General features: G+C 43.8%; 1 protein-coding gene across 3 annotated transcripts in view; it reads left to right on the top strand.

Moving 5' to 3' along the window:
- The window catches only part of LOC102054706 (neuronal acetylcholine receptor subunit alpha-7-like), a 72034-nt gene that overhangs the window by 10777 nt on the left and 48245 nt on the right, over positions 1-13012 (top strand). The window contains exon 2 of one of the 3 annotated variants that reach the window (XM_055699716.1): positions 10929-11068. In XM_055699716.1, the coding sequence (XP_055555691.1) occupies positions 10929-11068 (140 nt within the window). Of the gene's footprint in view, positions 1-10928; positions 11069-13012 lie in introns of those variants that run through there. The other 2 variants (XM_055699717.1, XM_055699718.1) reach the window with 2 other exon arrangements.

The following is a 13012-nucleotide window of genomic DNA, read 5'->3' as shown; positions in this document are numbered from 1 at the left end:
GCTACAAACCCTTCAGAAAGGATAGGCAAGGAAGGAGAAGTGGTGGGGTAGCCCTGTGTATCAGCGAGTGTTTCAACTGCCTAGAGCTGAATGATGGTGACAGTAGGTGAGTGTTTATGGGTGAGAATCAGGAGGAGGGCCAACAAGGTGAATATCCTGGTGGGAGTCTGTTATAGACCACCCAACTAGGATGAAGAGACAGATTAAATACTCTGCAAGCAGTTGGGAGAAGTCTCAAGTTTGCTAGCCTGTGTGCTCATGGAAGACTTCAACCTACTGAATGTCTGCTGGAAAAACAAGACAATGGAGGGGGAACAGTGTAGAAGGCTCCTGGAGTTTGTGGAAGATACCTTGCTGACACAGCTGGTCAGTGAGCTAACTAGAGGAGATGCCCTGCTGGACCTGCTGTTTGCAAACAGGGAAGGTCTGATGGGTGATATAGTGGTTGGAGGATATCTTGGGCATAGCGATCATGAGATGATAAAGGTTTTGATTCTCAGAGGAATAAGGAGAGGGCCAGCAGAATCTGGAGGGGTGACTTTGGTCTGTTTAAGAGCCTGGTCAACAGACTCCCTTGGGAGATAGCTCTGAAGGAGTCCATGGAGGCTGGACATTCTTAAGGCAGGTAGTCTTAAATAAAGGCACAGGAGGAGGCTGTCCCCATATGCTGAAACACAAGCTGGTGGGGTAGAAGAATGGCCTGGCTGAACAGAGAGTTTTTGCTGGAGCTCATGGAAAAAAAAGAAGAGTTTACCACCTTCGGAAAAAGGGGCAGGCAACTCAGGAGGACTATAAGGATGTCATGAGGATATGCAGGGAGAAGATTAGGGAGGTGAAAGCCCAGCTAGAATTCAAGCTGGCCATTGCCATAAGAGATATCAAACCCCCTGTTTTTACAAATACATAAGAAACAAAAGGAGGACCGAGGATAATCTCCATCTTTATTGGATGTGACAGGGAACGTTGCCACAAAGGATGAGGAGGAGGCTGAGGTACTTCCCTCTGGGTACTCAGCCCCCCGAGCTGGAAGACAGGGACAAGGAGCAGAATGAAGTCCCCACAGTCCAGAAGGAAACAGTGACTCACCTGCTGCTCCCATAGACATAGACAGAAGTCTATGGGGCTGGATGGGATCCACCTGAGGGTGCTGAGGGAGCTGGTGGAGGAGCTCACCAAGCTGGTTTCCATCATTCATCAATAGTCCTGGCCAAATGGAAAGGTCCCAGAAGCCTGGAGGTTGGTCAGTGTGCTGCCCATCTATGAGGAGACAGGGAGGAGGATCCAGGGAACTACAGGACTGTCAGTCTGACCTCGGTGCTGAGGAAGGTTATGGGGCAGATCATCCTGAGCACCATCATGCAGGACAACTGGGGGATCAGGCCCATCCAGCGTGGGTTCATGAAAGGCAGTTCCTGCTTGACAAACCTGATCTCCTTCTATGCAAGGTGACCTGCCTAGTGATCGAGGGAAACATTTGTGCCTTGCCTGTGCCTTGCAGCCCATGCTGCTCTCACTTTCTTCACAAGCAGCAGCTAAGGCTTGAGCACTGCAGAAAGAAGGCAGAAGGAGTCATCACTAGCCTTGCCTGTTGTATCCTAGGTACATTTGTTGCTTAAGCATTGCTATGCAAGTACAGCTGGCAGGCTGACAAGGCAAAAGTCCATTGCTCAGGAAACTAGCCATCTCTGGGATCATAACAATTGCTACTGACCAGCACTGCAGAAGGGGAAGGGGAAAGAATAACTGCAACATTTTTGGCCACACTGGGTGGTTCATTTCCACAATATTACTCTCTGTAACTTTTCCACTCCAGTATGTCCTCTGCATTGCCCAGAGAAGTTAAACAATATCACTGCTGCTTCGTTAACCACACACTGAGGCAATGGTTTTGAGGCAAGATCCTTCCCTCACATTTGAACTATGAAAAAAGGAACGAGCTTTCTCTGCCTAGTAAAGGCATGTATGTGACTAAGGAATAGCACCTGGGAGGGCTAAGTTGGGGGGTTTGTCTTTGCTTTCTTCATGTCTTGGGGACAAAATTACTTCTCTTTCTCTTCCTAGAAGATTCACATATCTTCCTTCTCTTCTAGGGTCCTGCTGATCCTGATGTGGGCTTCTTTCTAATTATATTATGACATTTCCAGGGTGGAAAATAGAGCCTGGTGATTTTACTGCAGCCTCTATATCACTGCTATTTTCTGCACTGGGTTTAGGAAAAACACCTCTCTTCCCACCTATCATCTTCTCAGCCCCAACCAGACTTGCCTATCTGTTTCCACTGAAATTGTTATTACACCTGTCTGTTCATATATGGCTTTCTCAGATCTGAACTCTCCACATGTGCCTGACATGATGTTGGGTGCACTTTTGGTGGGGAGGTGCAGATTGCCTGTGACCCTTTCCAGAGCCATCTGTGAATGCTGGGGAGACTGGCATGGCTACCTCACTGACAGCTCTTGGTTAGTCAAGTCCACAGTGCTTTCCCAGGTGATTTCCCTTAGTTTACTGGTTTGGGTACTGAGACATGTAGAAGTGAAGGGACGTGACAAGCTGCTCTGCAAGCCAGTGGGAGCTGGGAGCCCAGAAGCCCAGTCTGGTACACTGATGACGATATGTCATCAAGGGCAACAGGTGCAAACTGCAACACAAGAAGTTCCACCTGAATTTGAGGAACAATTTCTTTACTTTGAGAGTGACAGAGCACTGAAACAGGCTGCCCATAGAGGTTGTGGAGGCTCCTTCTCTGGTGACATTCAAAACCTGCCTGGACATGACTGTGGAAGCTGCTCAAGGTGAACCTGCTTTAGCAGGAGGTTGGAAGTGACATCCTCCAGATGTCACTTCCAATCCTGACCAGTCTGTGATTCTGTGATTCTGTGGTTGCCCATATCTGACATCTGTCATACAATTTTGTTTCTTTCCATTGGCTTCTGTTACTGCCTCTCCCCATAAATCCCAAGATGGCTGGCAAGGGTCACCTTCAGACAGCCACAGCTCTCTGTAACATAGGAGAGTCACCCTTTTCACCACTGCACCAACTCCCTCCTTCTGTGCTCCTTCTACATGTAGTATTACAGTAACTAAAGTTATATTGCATGGAGCTAATGTAAACTAGCATTACACTAAAAATACAGTCTTTTCCCTTTCTGCCTGTAGCCAGTTGTGTTTCTCACCAGCAGCAATGAGGCAGTTCAAAGAACTATCAAACATTTGAGAGATATCCCACTGTAAATATCTTAATGTGTGAGTCTTCACCTTACACATATATCTCAGCTTCTGAAATATCTGCACCAAGCCAGCAGGACCAAAAATATAATCCCATCCTTTCATTATGTAATGGCCTATTTTAGCATGCTGTCATGTGCCTTAAATCTTTGAGATGAAACCTTTCCTAGCATACCCTTTAATACCCATCTTTGCTGGGAGCTCTTTATCTGCTATGAAAGAACAGAAATGACCGATATCAGGAAGATTAGATCCTTTTTGCCTAGGAAAACATGACAATTCTCACATTCTTCTGGGTATCTAATGAGTTTGGTGTGTAAGATGCAGAAACAATCTGCACAGTGAGAGCCAAAGATTAGAGTCAAAGATTACCCGCAAGGGAAATAGATTAAAAAGAGGTTTTAAATGAGAGCTATATTCAAATACGCAACATGCAAACACATACACACAGTCACAGATGCACACAGTGTAGAGGCAGCTGATGTGGTTCCATTGTTTCTTATGTGAGTACTCTTCCCTGAAGATGTGACACCATGCACTTTAAATCAAAGGACATTGAAAGAAATAATGCATTTGCAGCCACAGATAAAAGCAACAATGCTGCACGTAAGAACAAAAACAGATGGGACACATCTGTGTCTCTGGGGATTAAGTGACATATGGCAATGACATGCTATACGTTTCTCAGAAATCTGAGAAATATACAAAATAAGGTGTTTTGTTTTCTATATAGCTACCAATGCATCAGAACATGCCACATTTTTGTAAGTGTTCTTGCTGTTCCAATTCTTTATGTTGATGAAGTTGCCTGTGAAACAACCTGCTTTTTTTCTGATACAATTCCTGCTACAACCCCTATAATTCATAATTGCATATAGTGTGTGTGTTTGTCTTCCTGTGATCATTCTATTTGCTTTCCTAAATAAATAGCTAAAAATTCTTGTAAGAGTACAGTGATAAACTAAAAAGAAAATAAATTATAGAAGAGGTGCTCTGGCAGAAGAGTCTGCACGCTGTCAGGAAAATACTTGGAAGTTCTAGGATTTAAGTTTGTTAGCCGTAAATTTTCCTGATGGTATTTTGCTCTGTAAATATTCCAATTGTAACTAGATAGTATACAATCATTACACAACAAAATACAACAATACCTCTCAGTGTAACGACACTGTTTTTCAAAACAATCCAGAACTCAACTCAATTTCCTTTAGGAAACAGTAAAACAAACAAACAAATGAAAAAATCAAAACAGAGGAAATGTGGCAAACAGTACAAAGAGAAAAAAATTACATAGGTATGGTGGAAAACCTGTAGAAGGTACAAGGGGAGTGAATAAATACCACAACCACAATATCATGGCAGTTTAGGACTTTTTATGAACTAGCAGGGGGCAAAATATTTAAAAGCCATGTGATGAACCAGGAATATGCTGTTGATTTTAATTTACTCTTCTCTGCAAAGAAGTTGTATATGCAAGCAATTCTAGGAAATGTTTTTGAGAAGGGAAGAAAAAAAGGCATGCTTTGAAATTCAGAGACATTAGCATGCGTAAGTGTGAATATAAAGTGATAGGGGAAAAAGATGATATTTTGTCTGAAAAACATTGGTCCTTTGGGTACCATAATCTTGTGTGAATATAGTAATAACTTGTAAGTAAAGTCTCAGGCCTCTGCCAAAAGAAATGAGCAACAGCTAGAAAACATTCAGCTAGCAGCTGGCCCAACAGGAAGTTCAAATATTATGAAGATAAAACCAGGGAATGCTACGAACCAGAGGTGGAATGGTCAATAAATACAGGTACTGTGGCTGAAAACCTCATGGAAATCCATGTCCTTCCACCTATCCTCTTGCCAATATTTCATTATTATTCTTTACTGTGTACAGAAAGTCAGAATGTGGCCCACACCAGGGATGCTCCATCAAGGTGCTGACCACTTTTGGAGCAAACCTGGGGAACTGACAAGGGCTGGACTCTTGCCTTGTAGCTCAAGGAGCTTTGTGTGCAAAACAGGGCAGGAGGATCAACAGCCAAGACGAGACATGGCAGCACAGCTCCTAGGAAAGGAGGGAGCATCTGGCCTTCCTGGGGATGGCATATGGACAGTATGGCCAGACCTAACTGCAGTTTTGACAGCCATTCCTACCAGAAAATGCTGAACAGCCTCCAGCCCCGTCAGACACTTCCCCAGATCTTAAACCAAACCCACAGAAGAAACAGGGAGTATTATGGTGAAACAGTGGGGAGGATGGGATGACAAGCATGGAAGAGGCAATCCACGCCCAGAGGATCCCACCTGTACAGAGAAGGTGGATTTGCTGTCAGCCTGCAGCCATATGCCTAGAGGCCTATGTCTCCTCAACAGGCCAAGTAAAATTGTAAAGGAACAAACCAGTGCAACCAGGGAAACCATACACAGCACGCAAAGGAAGGAGGAAGGGCTTTGCTAGTTTTAGTCAGGTTTCTTTTTCTCCTTTTCCTTTTCCTTTTTTTCTTTTTTTTCCCTTTTTCTTTTTTTCTTTTTTTTTCTTCCACTTTTGCTTTTGCTCTTGGTCTTTCAATTTATTTATATATTTGTTTCTTTATTTTTCTCTTTTGTTTTTTTCCTACCCAGAAGTTTGGAATATTTATTTTATTTTTAACTTTGCAGCCAGAGCAGAAATCTGAGTTACACCAAGATCAGTGTGACTTAGGTCACTGTGAAACATGCAAGCCGATGAGGCAGCTCTCCTTGCCATCACTGGCACTAGGACATGTCTAGGAGTTCAGTCTGAGCTTGAGCTTGGGCATGCATAGCTGCTGACTTGGACCTGACATCAGCCAGTATCAGCTTGATCTAATTTAATTGCAGTGTTTCAGAGAATTCAAACCCCTTTATAGATACCATGAAGGCTCACAGTCTGTATGAGACACCATCGGTGCAAGTTTCATCAGAGGTGCCTCTCCCTCTAGCTGTGAATCCACACTTTGTTCATACACATGGATGCAGTTATTAACTTGCTTCTAGGCCTGGTCTGCAATTGCTTTTTTTAATACACAACCATCCCATGTTTCAGTCCTAGTCTCTCAGCCTAGCCTGTCTGGTTTTTGCAACATGTCTGTGTTTAATAAAAAGGATGAAATCTCACATGCAGACTACATGTGAAAGACAGAGCTCAGACTGTAAGCTAGCAGCAAGATGACTTGCTTTATTTCTTGCTGAAATAATTCAAGGCAAGCATGTCATAGGGGAATAAAGGAGGTAAAGGACAGCTCTTTAGATACATTTCAGAAGTAAGCTCATAGGGCAGCGGCTATCTTCTGTTTTCTTGCTACAGGTTCTTCCTTCACATCATGGGGCTCCCTGATCCAGCACAGAAGATACCATGCAGTATTGCCCTGCCAGAGGAGTTCCCTGGTCTCACAGCAATGCATTTGGAGGGACCCACATTTTCTTGTATCTCCTGTTAGAGGAGGTAGCGTTCTGCAATAGAGACATAGCTCCTTGGCAGGTTACCTTGCTATGCAGTTCTCAGGAATTCCATCCTAGAAAGAAAGATTAAATTCAACTACAGCATGTATTCCCAAAAGATTGCTATCAGTTTCTAGGTCATGTTTAATCAGTGGACTTCTTGCTGACTTCTTTGCACATGCAGAAGCATCGAGGAGATTCAGAGAGGTGTTTAAAAGCTGAATGTAGACCATGGATACTCTGTTGTCCATAGAGTTCTTCACAAAACCACCAGGGGACTGGCTGCCTTGTGCCTCTCAGTTGCCTGTAAACTCCAGGAGCAGTTTGGGGAATCATTTCAGATTATTTGGTGAGTAAAGATTGAGGGATAGTCTAGCCTTTGGTTTAGTAACTCTATGCTCTCCTTTGTACCGAGGAGTCCAGAACTAGTCCCAGCACTCCAGGTGTGTCTCACTGGTGCTGAGTAGAGAGGAGGGATCACTTCTGACCTACTGGTGAGGCTCTGCCTGATGCAGCTGAGGATGCTGGTGGCCTTTGCTGCAAGGCTGCATTACTGGTTTATGGCCAGCTTGGTGTCTATAAGGACCCCCAGAGCTTTTGTGCCAGCCTGGTCTCCAGCCAGTGAGCCCCCAGCCTACCCTGGTGCCTTGGATTACTCCTCCTCAGGTGCAGGACTTTTCACTTCATTTCATTGAACTTCATGAGGCTCCTGTCTGCCATTTCTCCAGTTTCTCAAAATCCCTCTGAATGGCAAAAAACCATTGTGATATATCAGCAACTCCACCCAGTTTTGTACCATCAGAAAACTTGCTGAGGGTGCACTCTGTCCCATCATTCATAACAATCTTAAACAGCATTGGCCACAGTACTGTAGCCCTGGAGTACTCCACCACTGGCTGACCTTCAGCTGGACTTTGTGCTGCTGACTGCAACCCTCTGAGCCTGACAGTTCAGCCACTTTTCATCCAATCCACCTTACTGTTCACTTATCTAGCCTGTAAGGCATAGACAAATGTCTATTAGGATGTTCTCGGAGATGGTGTCAAAAGCCTTGCTGAACTTGACATAAACACCATACACTGCTCTTCCCTCAAGTTTTAATGAGAGTGTATGTTTTCCTACTGCTTCAGAGATAATTCAGAAACAAGGGGGACACTGCCTAAGACAGTGGAAGGTAAGCGGCTGTCTGTTGCTCAAACATCCTTTATCTAGAAAGTTTCATACCCTTTGCCAGTTACTTGCACTTCCTGTAACATACACAGACAAGTAATTCTGGCATTGCTTTTGGGAGACTGACCTGGCAATCTTAAATATTGACAGCCAGCTTCCAGCCTAGTTTAAAAGATGAAACAGTGACACTGCTTTTGGTTAGATTTCTGTGACTCAGTTGTAGGCAATGGTAAAGCTTATTCTACCACTGCTCCTGAGAGTTCTAGGCTTCCCCATCACCAGCAAACACTCCATTTAGCAGACAGACATGTAGTGTCACAAAGCATTAGCACAAGCATTGGAGGGAAAAAAAGCAGAAACCTCTTTGGAGTATAAAGCATTAAGTATTTAAAGATTAGAATTTAAAGAAAAAGTCTATGAAAATACAAGCCTGATTTGTCACTCACCTCAGCGCCTTCTCCAAAGCACCTGTAGCAGAGACATGGCAGTGTGATTAGATCAGCCAGGTCTTTGTGCTACCAACAGCTGCCATGATTATTTGCCAGGACACCCCAATGTCTCCACTGCTTCTGAATCTATGTAATTTTGCAAGAAAAACCATGAAGCACAAAAACATGTGGTCACCAGTGCCAACTCAGCAGGCTAAAAGTAGATCAGCTAAGGCTATGCTAACAAGTTGGGATACAAGAGGTTGCAAAGTAATAAGATTAAATCACAGAGGGGAAAGTTGAAGAAAGGATAGAAAAAACAGGTGCAAAATTGCTGTACTGGGCTACTTCAGCTCACAAAGTTTGTCAGGGGAAGGGGCCTGGCTTCAGCGTGGTTGGAGCACACAGTACAAAGATAGCTTTCTGAAGCATACAGCAAAGAGTTATGTTCACATCTCTGCAAGTCAGACCTCTCTTTGGGGGGCTGCTTTAGTGCACCGTGACAGCGATGGTACCAGGGCACTCTAGCAGCCCAGCCAACTTTCAGAGACTGGTGAAGGGCACTTTTCCCTTGTAGAAGCTGAGGCAGCCAGTTTAAAAGAAAGGTTAAAGGCAAATATTACATAAGTACTCAAGATGAGACCAGTAGTGCAGGCAGTCATTCCTTCCCTAAAGCACAGGAACATGGGGAGATGCTGGTGGAAGGGTGGGTGGGTGAGTGAAAGGACAGAAAATTTGCTCAAAACACAGAAGCTCTCCCGGCAGAACAATGTGTAGTGATTTTTCACTGGTTTCCTTTCCACAGAAGGATCTTACAGGGGAGTCAGGGTCTGCCGAGGCACTGGAAAGCAAGTACTAAGACCATAACAGAGGATTAAGTCATTGCCTTACACACAAGCTTACTTAAGGTGGTGAAGGAGAGAAACTGTGGCCACAGCTTGTCTTTACTGATGGTGAAAACATAGCATCCAATATTGACATGTCATCAAGGGCTATTGGAGCAGCACATAGAGCAGCTGCTCCTCTGGATCCCCATGATCATGTAAGGTATTACACAAAGGCAGAGAGGGCAGAGAGGGCCCATGAAAAGGATGTGTTGGTGTAACTTACCAAAATAAAAAAGAATACTTCTCATTCACCAGGCACTGCGTACTGGAGAGCTACAAAGCTTCCTTTAGTATCAGGAAAAATGAAGATAACATGAATTATACAGACTTATAAACTGTTTATAAACTAGATTTATTATTAGCTTTAAAAGGCATGGCTGCTCTGTTGGAGAACAGTTTGTTCCAGGCTTGCAAGGTTTGCTGAGCACTGGAAGAATGTCAGGAAGGCAGAGCTGGTTGTTATGATTTGTTTACATTGTCAAAAAGATATTCATCATAACCACTGTCAAAGGAGTCCTCTTCTCAACGTGCAGAGCTCTACTCAAGAGTTAAAAAAAGTCACACACAGAGACTGGGAGCTGCCATGGATAAAAAAATGCTTCAGTCCAAAGTAATAATAATTTAAAGTGCAGATTCCCTGCCAGGGACTGGATTTCTACAGTTCAGGGAATACGCACTCATGCTGACAGGACTGGTTTGGCCTCAGGGAACCTGCAGCCCATGACCCTCTGTTAGATGCAGCCTTTAGGCAGAGCTTAGGCTGCCACTGGCCAGAACACCAACACCTACACTGTTAGGGGACACCTAAGTTCCTGGGCAGTGTGTCACAACAAAGTGCTCACCTTCCCATGGGAAGAGACCCAAGCCATCACTGCTGTCGTGCCTCATCTGTGGTTGTTGTGGCAAGAAAACCTGGTCATGCAGGTTAGATGGATGCTCTCCATACTCACCCCAAAGCTGGTGAACAGGGACATTTGGCAATTTAAGCATAGACTGAAATTCTGCTAGTCTTTAACATGCTCAAGTGTTCACATAACAGCTACTGTGTTAAGCTGTTCCCAGAGGAAGCTGAGTAAAGCATGTAACATGAGAAATTCAGTATCATTGTACATACCTGTGAAATACTCTGGCCTTCATATCACCACCTCATTAGGTGTTAACAAAGTGTGCTGCCATCAGAAGGAAAAAAGGCAAGGGAAGTAATCCAAAGCCTGGAAAGACTCTCACACAAAACTGAAGAGGGTATGAAGAAGGCTTGTTTGGGCACAGATAAGGGCCTGATACATCATCTTCAAGAATAAGAATAGCTGTTACTCATGCTGGGTAAACACACAGTATGTCCAAGTAATAACAGTGCTGGCTTAGAGCAGCCAGTCTTTAGGAAATAAGAACAAGCAAATAAAAGTGCTCTGACTGGCTTCCAGGAAGCTATCTGGTGGTTTTGGAGTCACATCTTCACTGACCATGAGCAGGAGAGATGCCAAGGGAGGGGGCACATTAGAGCCCCAAAGGTGGTGCAGTAGTTTCTGAGTGTTAGTAATGAGAGTGTTAGTAGTTAATGTTTTTTTTTTAAGAGTTCATCACTCAGGTATGCAGAAAAGTTGTGTCTGTTGCACCCATGTGCAGAATTTTGGGGATTTTTTTGGGAACTACTTTTAAATTACAAGTAGCAATTTAGTTTAACCTGTTAAAAGGGGGTTTTCAACAAAACAGCAAGCAATGGGGACAGTGTGACCAGCCTAAATGACAGATGCCTTCTTTCTTTTCTCTAGTTTCTCAGCAGGGCGAAAGCCAGAGACGCTTGTACCGAGAACTACTGAGGAACTACAATCGTCTTGAACGACCAGTAGTGAATGATTCCCAGCCCATTGTAGTTGAGCTCCAGCTTTCTTTGCTGCAGATAATTGATGTGGTAAGTTACTTGCTGTTCTGTTCTCTGCCGTGCTCATTCAGCATAACAAATCTGATCTCTGTGTAGGGCCCATACTTTTCCTTTTAATCAAGCTATGAGAGATGAAAGCAGACTGTCTTTGGCTAAGGATCCTCCCTAATAGCTGGAGTACATGCTTTGATACTTTGGAGGAGTCAATATCCTCCTAAAAGCACAGCCATCTCTGATACAAGATGAGCTGCAAGGAGATTAATTATGTACAGTTTTTTGCATTTGTTTTAAACAGAAAAAAGAATTCAATACCTTAGAAGCCATGTGTTGCTACAAATTGTTAATGATACATTCTTCTCAGCTATGCAGGATGTAATAATTGAAGACCATGTGCAGCATTCAAGGCTAGTATCACTGCACTTATACTTTTTCATTACACATTACAATGACATTGGCCTCTTCTCCCATCATGTCTTTACCATGCACTGCTGTTGAAGAAGCCTGCCCTGGGATGAGGTTAGAAACATATAAAAAGAAAATCTAGAGGCACAGCCCTCTGTCTTGACTGCAACATACTTTTTCAGAATTGGAGATTTGACCCATGGAACTTTTTAACATAATAATCCAAATCTGTGGATTCTGTATGATAAACCATGATATATATATATATATAAAAATTCTTTCATCTACATGGGAAAAACAAACCAGCAGAACAATTATGACCACCTTCACGCTGTCCACACAGCAAACAGCTGAACCTGTTGGTGCTCCTTTCCTCATCTTCCCGTTTCTATAGTCACTATTATGAGCTGGTTTCCAATACACCATAACTGTCACGGAGGCAGCAAGGAGTAGAGGCAGAAATGTACAAACCTCTGTGCAGTTGTAAATCAATTTGACAGAGGCCTCAAATATCTGAACTTTCTAAAGCTCTCAATCTTTCTGAAGATGAATAGTGCACCAGGTGCTCTCCCTGAAGGGGTAAGCAGGACCCTGAAAACCTAGTCCCCCAGCATCATGATGTACATGTGGCAGGTCCAGCCAGTTGTGCTGCTGCTGGAGGCGGACAGCAGCCATCCAGGCAGGGTAAGCAGCTTTCTGTTTTGAAATGTTAACCACTGCATTGAGCTGTAAGAGAGGAGATCAGTGCTCTCAAGTAAAGTCACTCATTCACGGCAGGAGTTCACAGTCGTCTTCATGAATGAAAGAGCAGAGAAATCCTCCAGCTAATTTCAAGTAAATTTCAGCAAGCAATTCCAGGTTTAGTAGAGGCATCTTAGCTCTGAAGGTCTTGCTCCAGCTCTTCTTTTTCTGATGGTATTTTCTTGCAGTAATCTGGAGGTTGAGGGTGGTAAAGGGGACTTTTAGCCTTAGGGCTGTGGCTGTACATTTTCAAAGTCAGTCAGTCAGGAGGAGTTACATAAAAGATTTTTCAGTTGGGAATATGAAACCCATCCTTTCAGGAAATCAGCATTTCTTTAAGCACTTTACCTACATTATGTCAATGTGTATTACAATGAATTTAATTCCAGTCTTCCCTTTTTGATTGTTCACAATAGGAAATGATCATACATATGAGAAACAAAGCTTTGCTTCCCTCCATCCCTTCACACACTACAGATGCTAGAAGTTAATCAGCTCAGAGCGTTACTGACTTGTCCCAATCTCATGGTCTTGCAAACTGCAGTCATGGGGTTTTTAAAAAAGATCCAGGGTCACCTGAAGTGTTTATCTTGTGTGATATAAAAAGATGTTCGCCCATCTGGGGAGGGACAGAAGATCCCTTGGCAGCTGAGGCCCTGCAGTAGAGGGGTCACTGTGGCATCAACAAGTGGCTAAACCAACTGCCCTGAAAATCCACTAAACACAGCTCCCTCGAGTCCCTAAATCAGGAAGCAATGCAGGAATCTGCCAGCAGCAAGCAAGTCATGAGTATGGGCACAGCTCCTCTGCCTCCACGGCTGGCTGGACAGA

The sequence above is a fragment of the Falco cherrug genome, chromosome Z, assembly GCF_023634085.1.
Source record: "Falco cherrug isolate bFalChe1 chromosome Z, bFalChe1.pri, whole genome shotgun sequence".
Taxonomy (NCBI): domain Eukaryota; kingdom Metazoa; phylum Chordata; class Aves; order Falconiformes; family Falconidae; genus Falco; species Falco cherrug.
The sequence above is the reverse complement of the archived record's forward strand: the minus strand, read 5'-3'. Positions and strand labels throughout refer to the sequence as shown.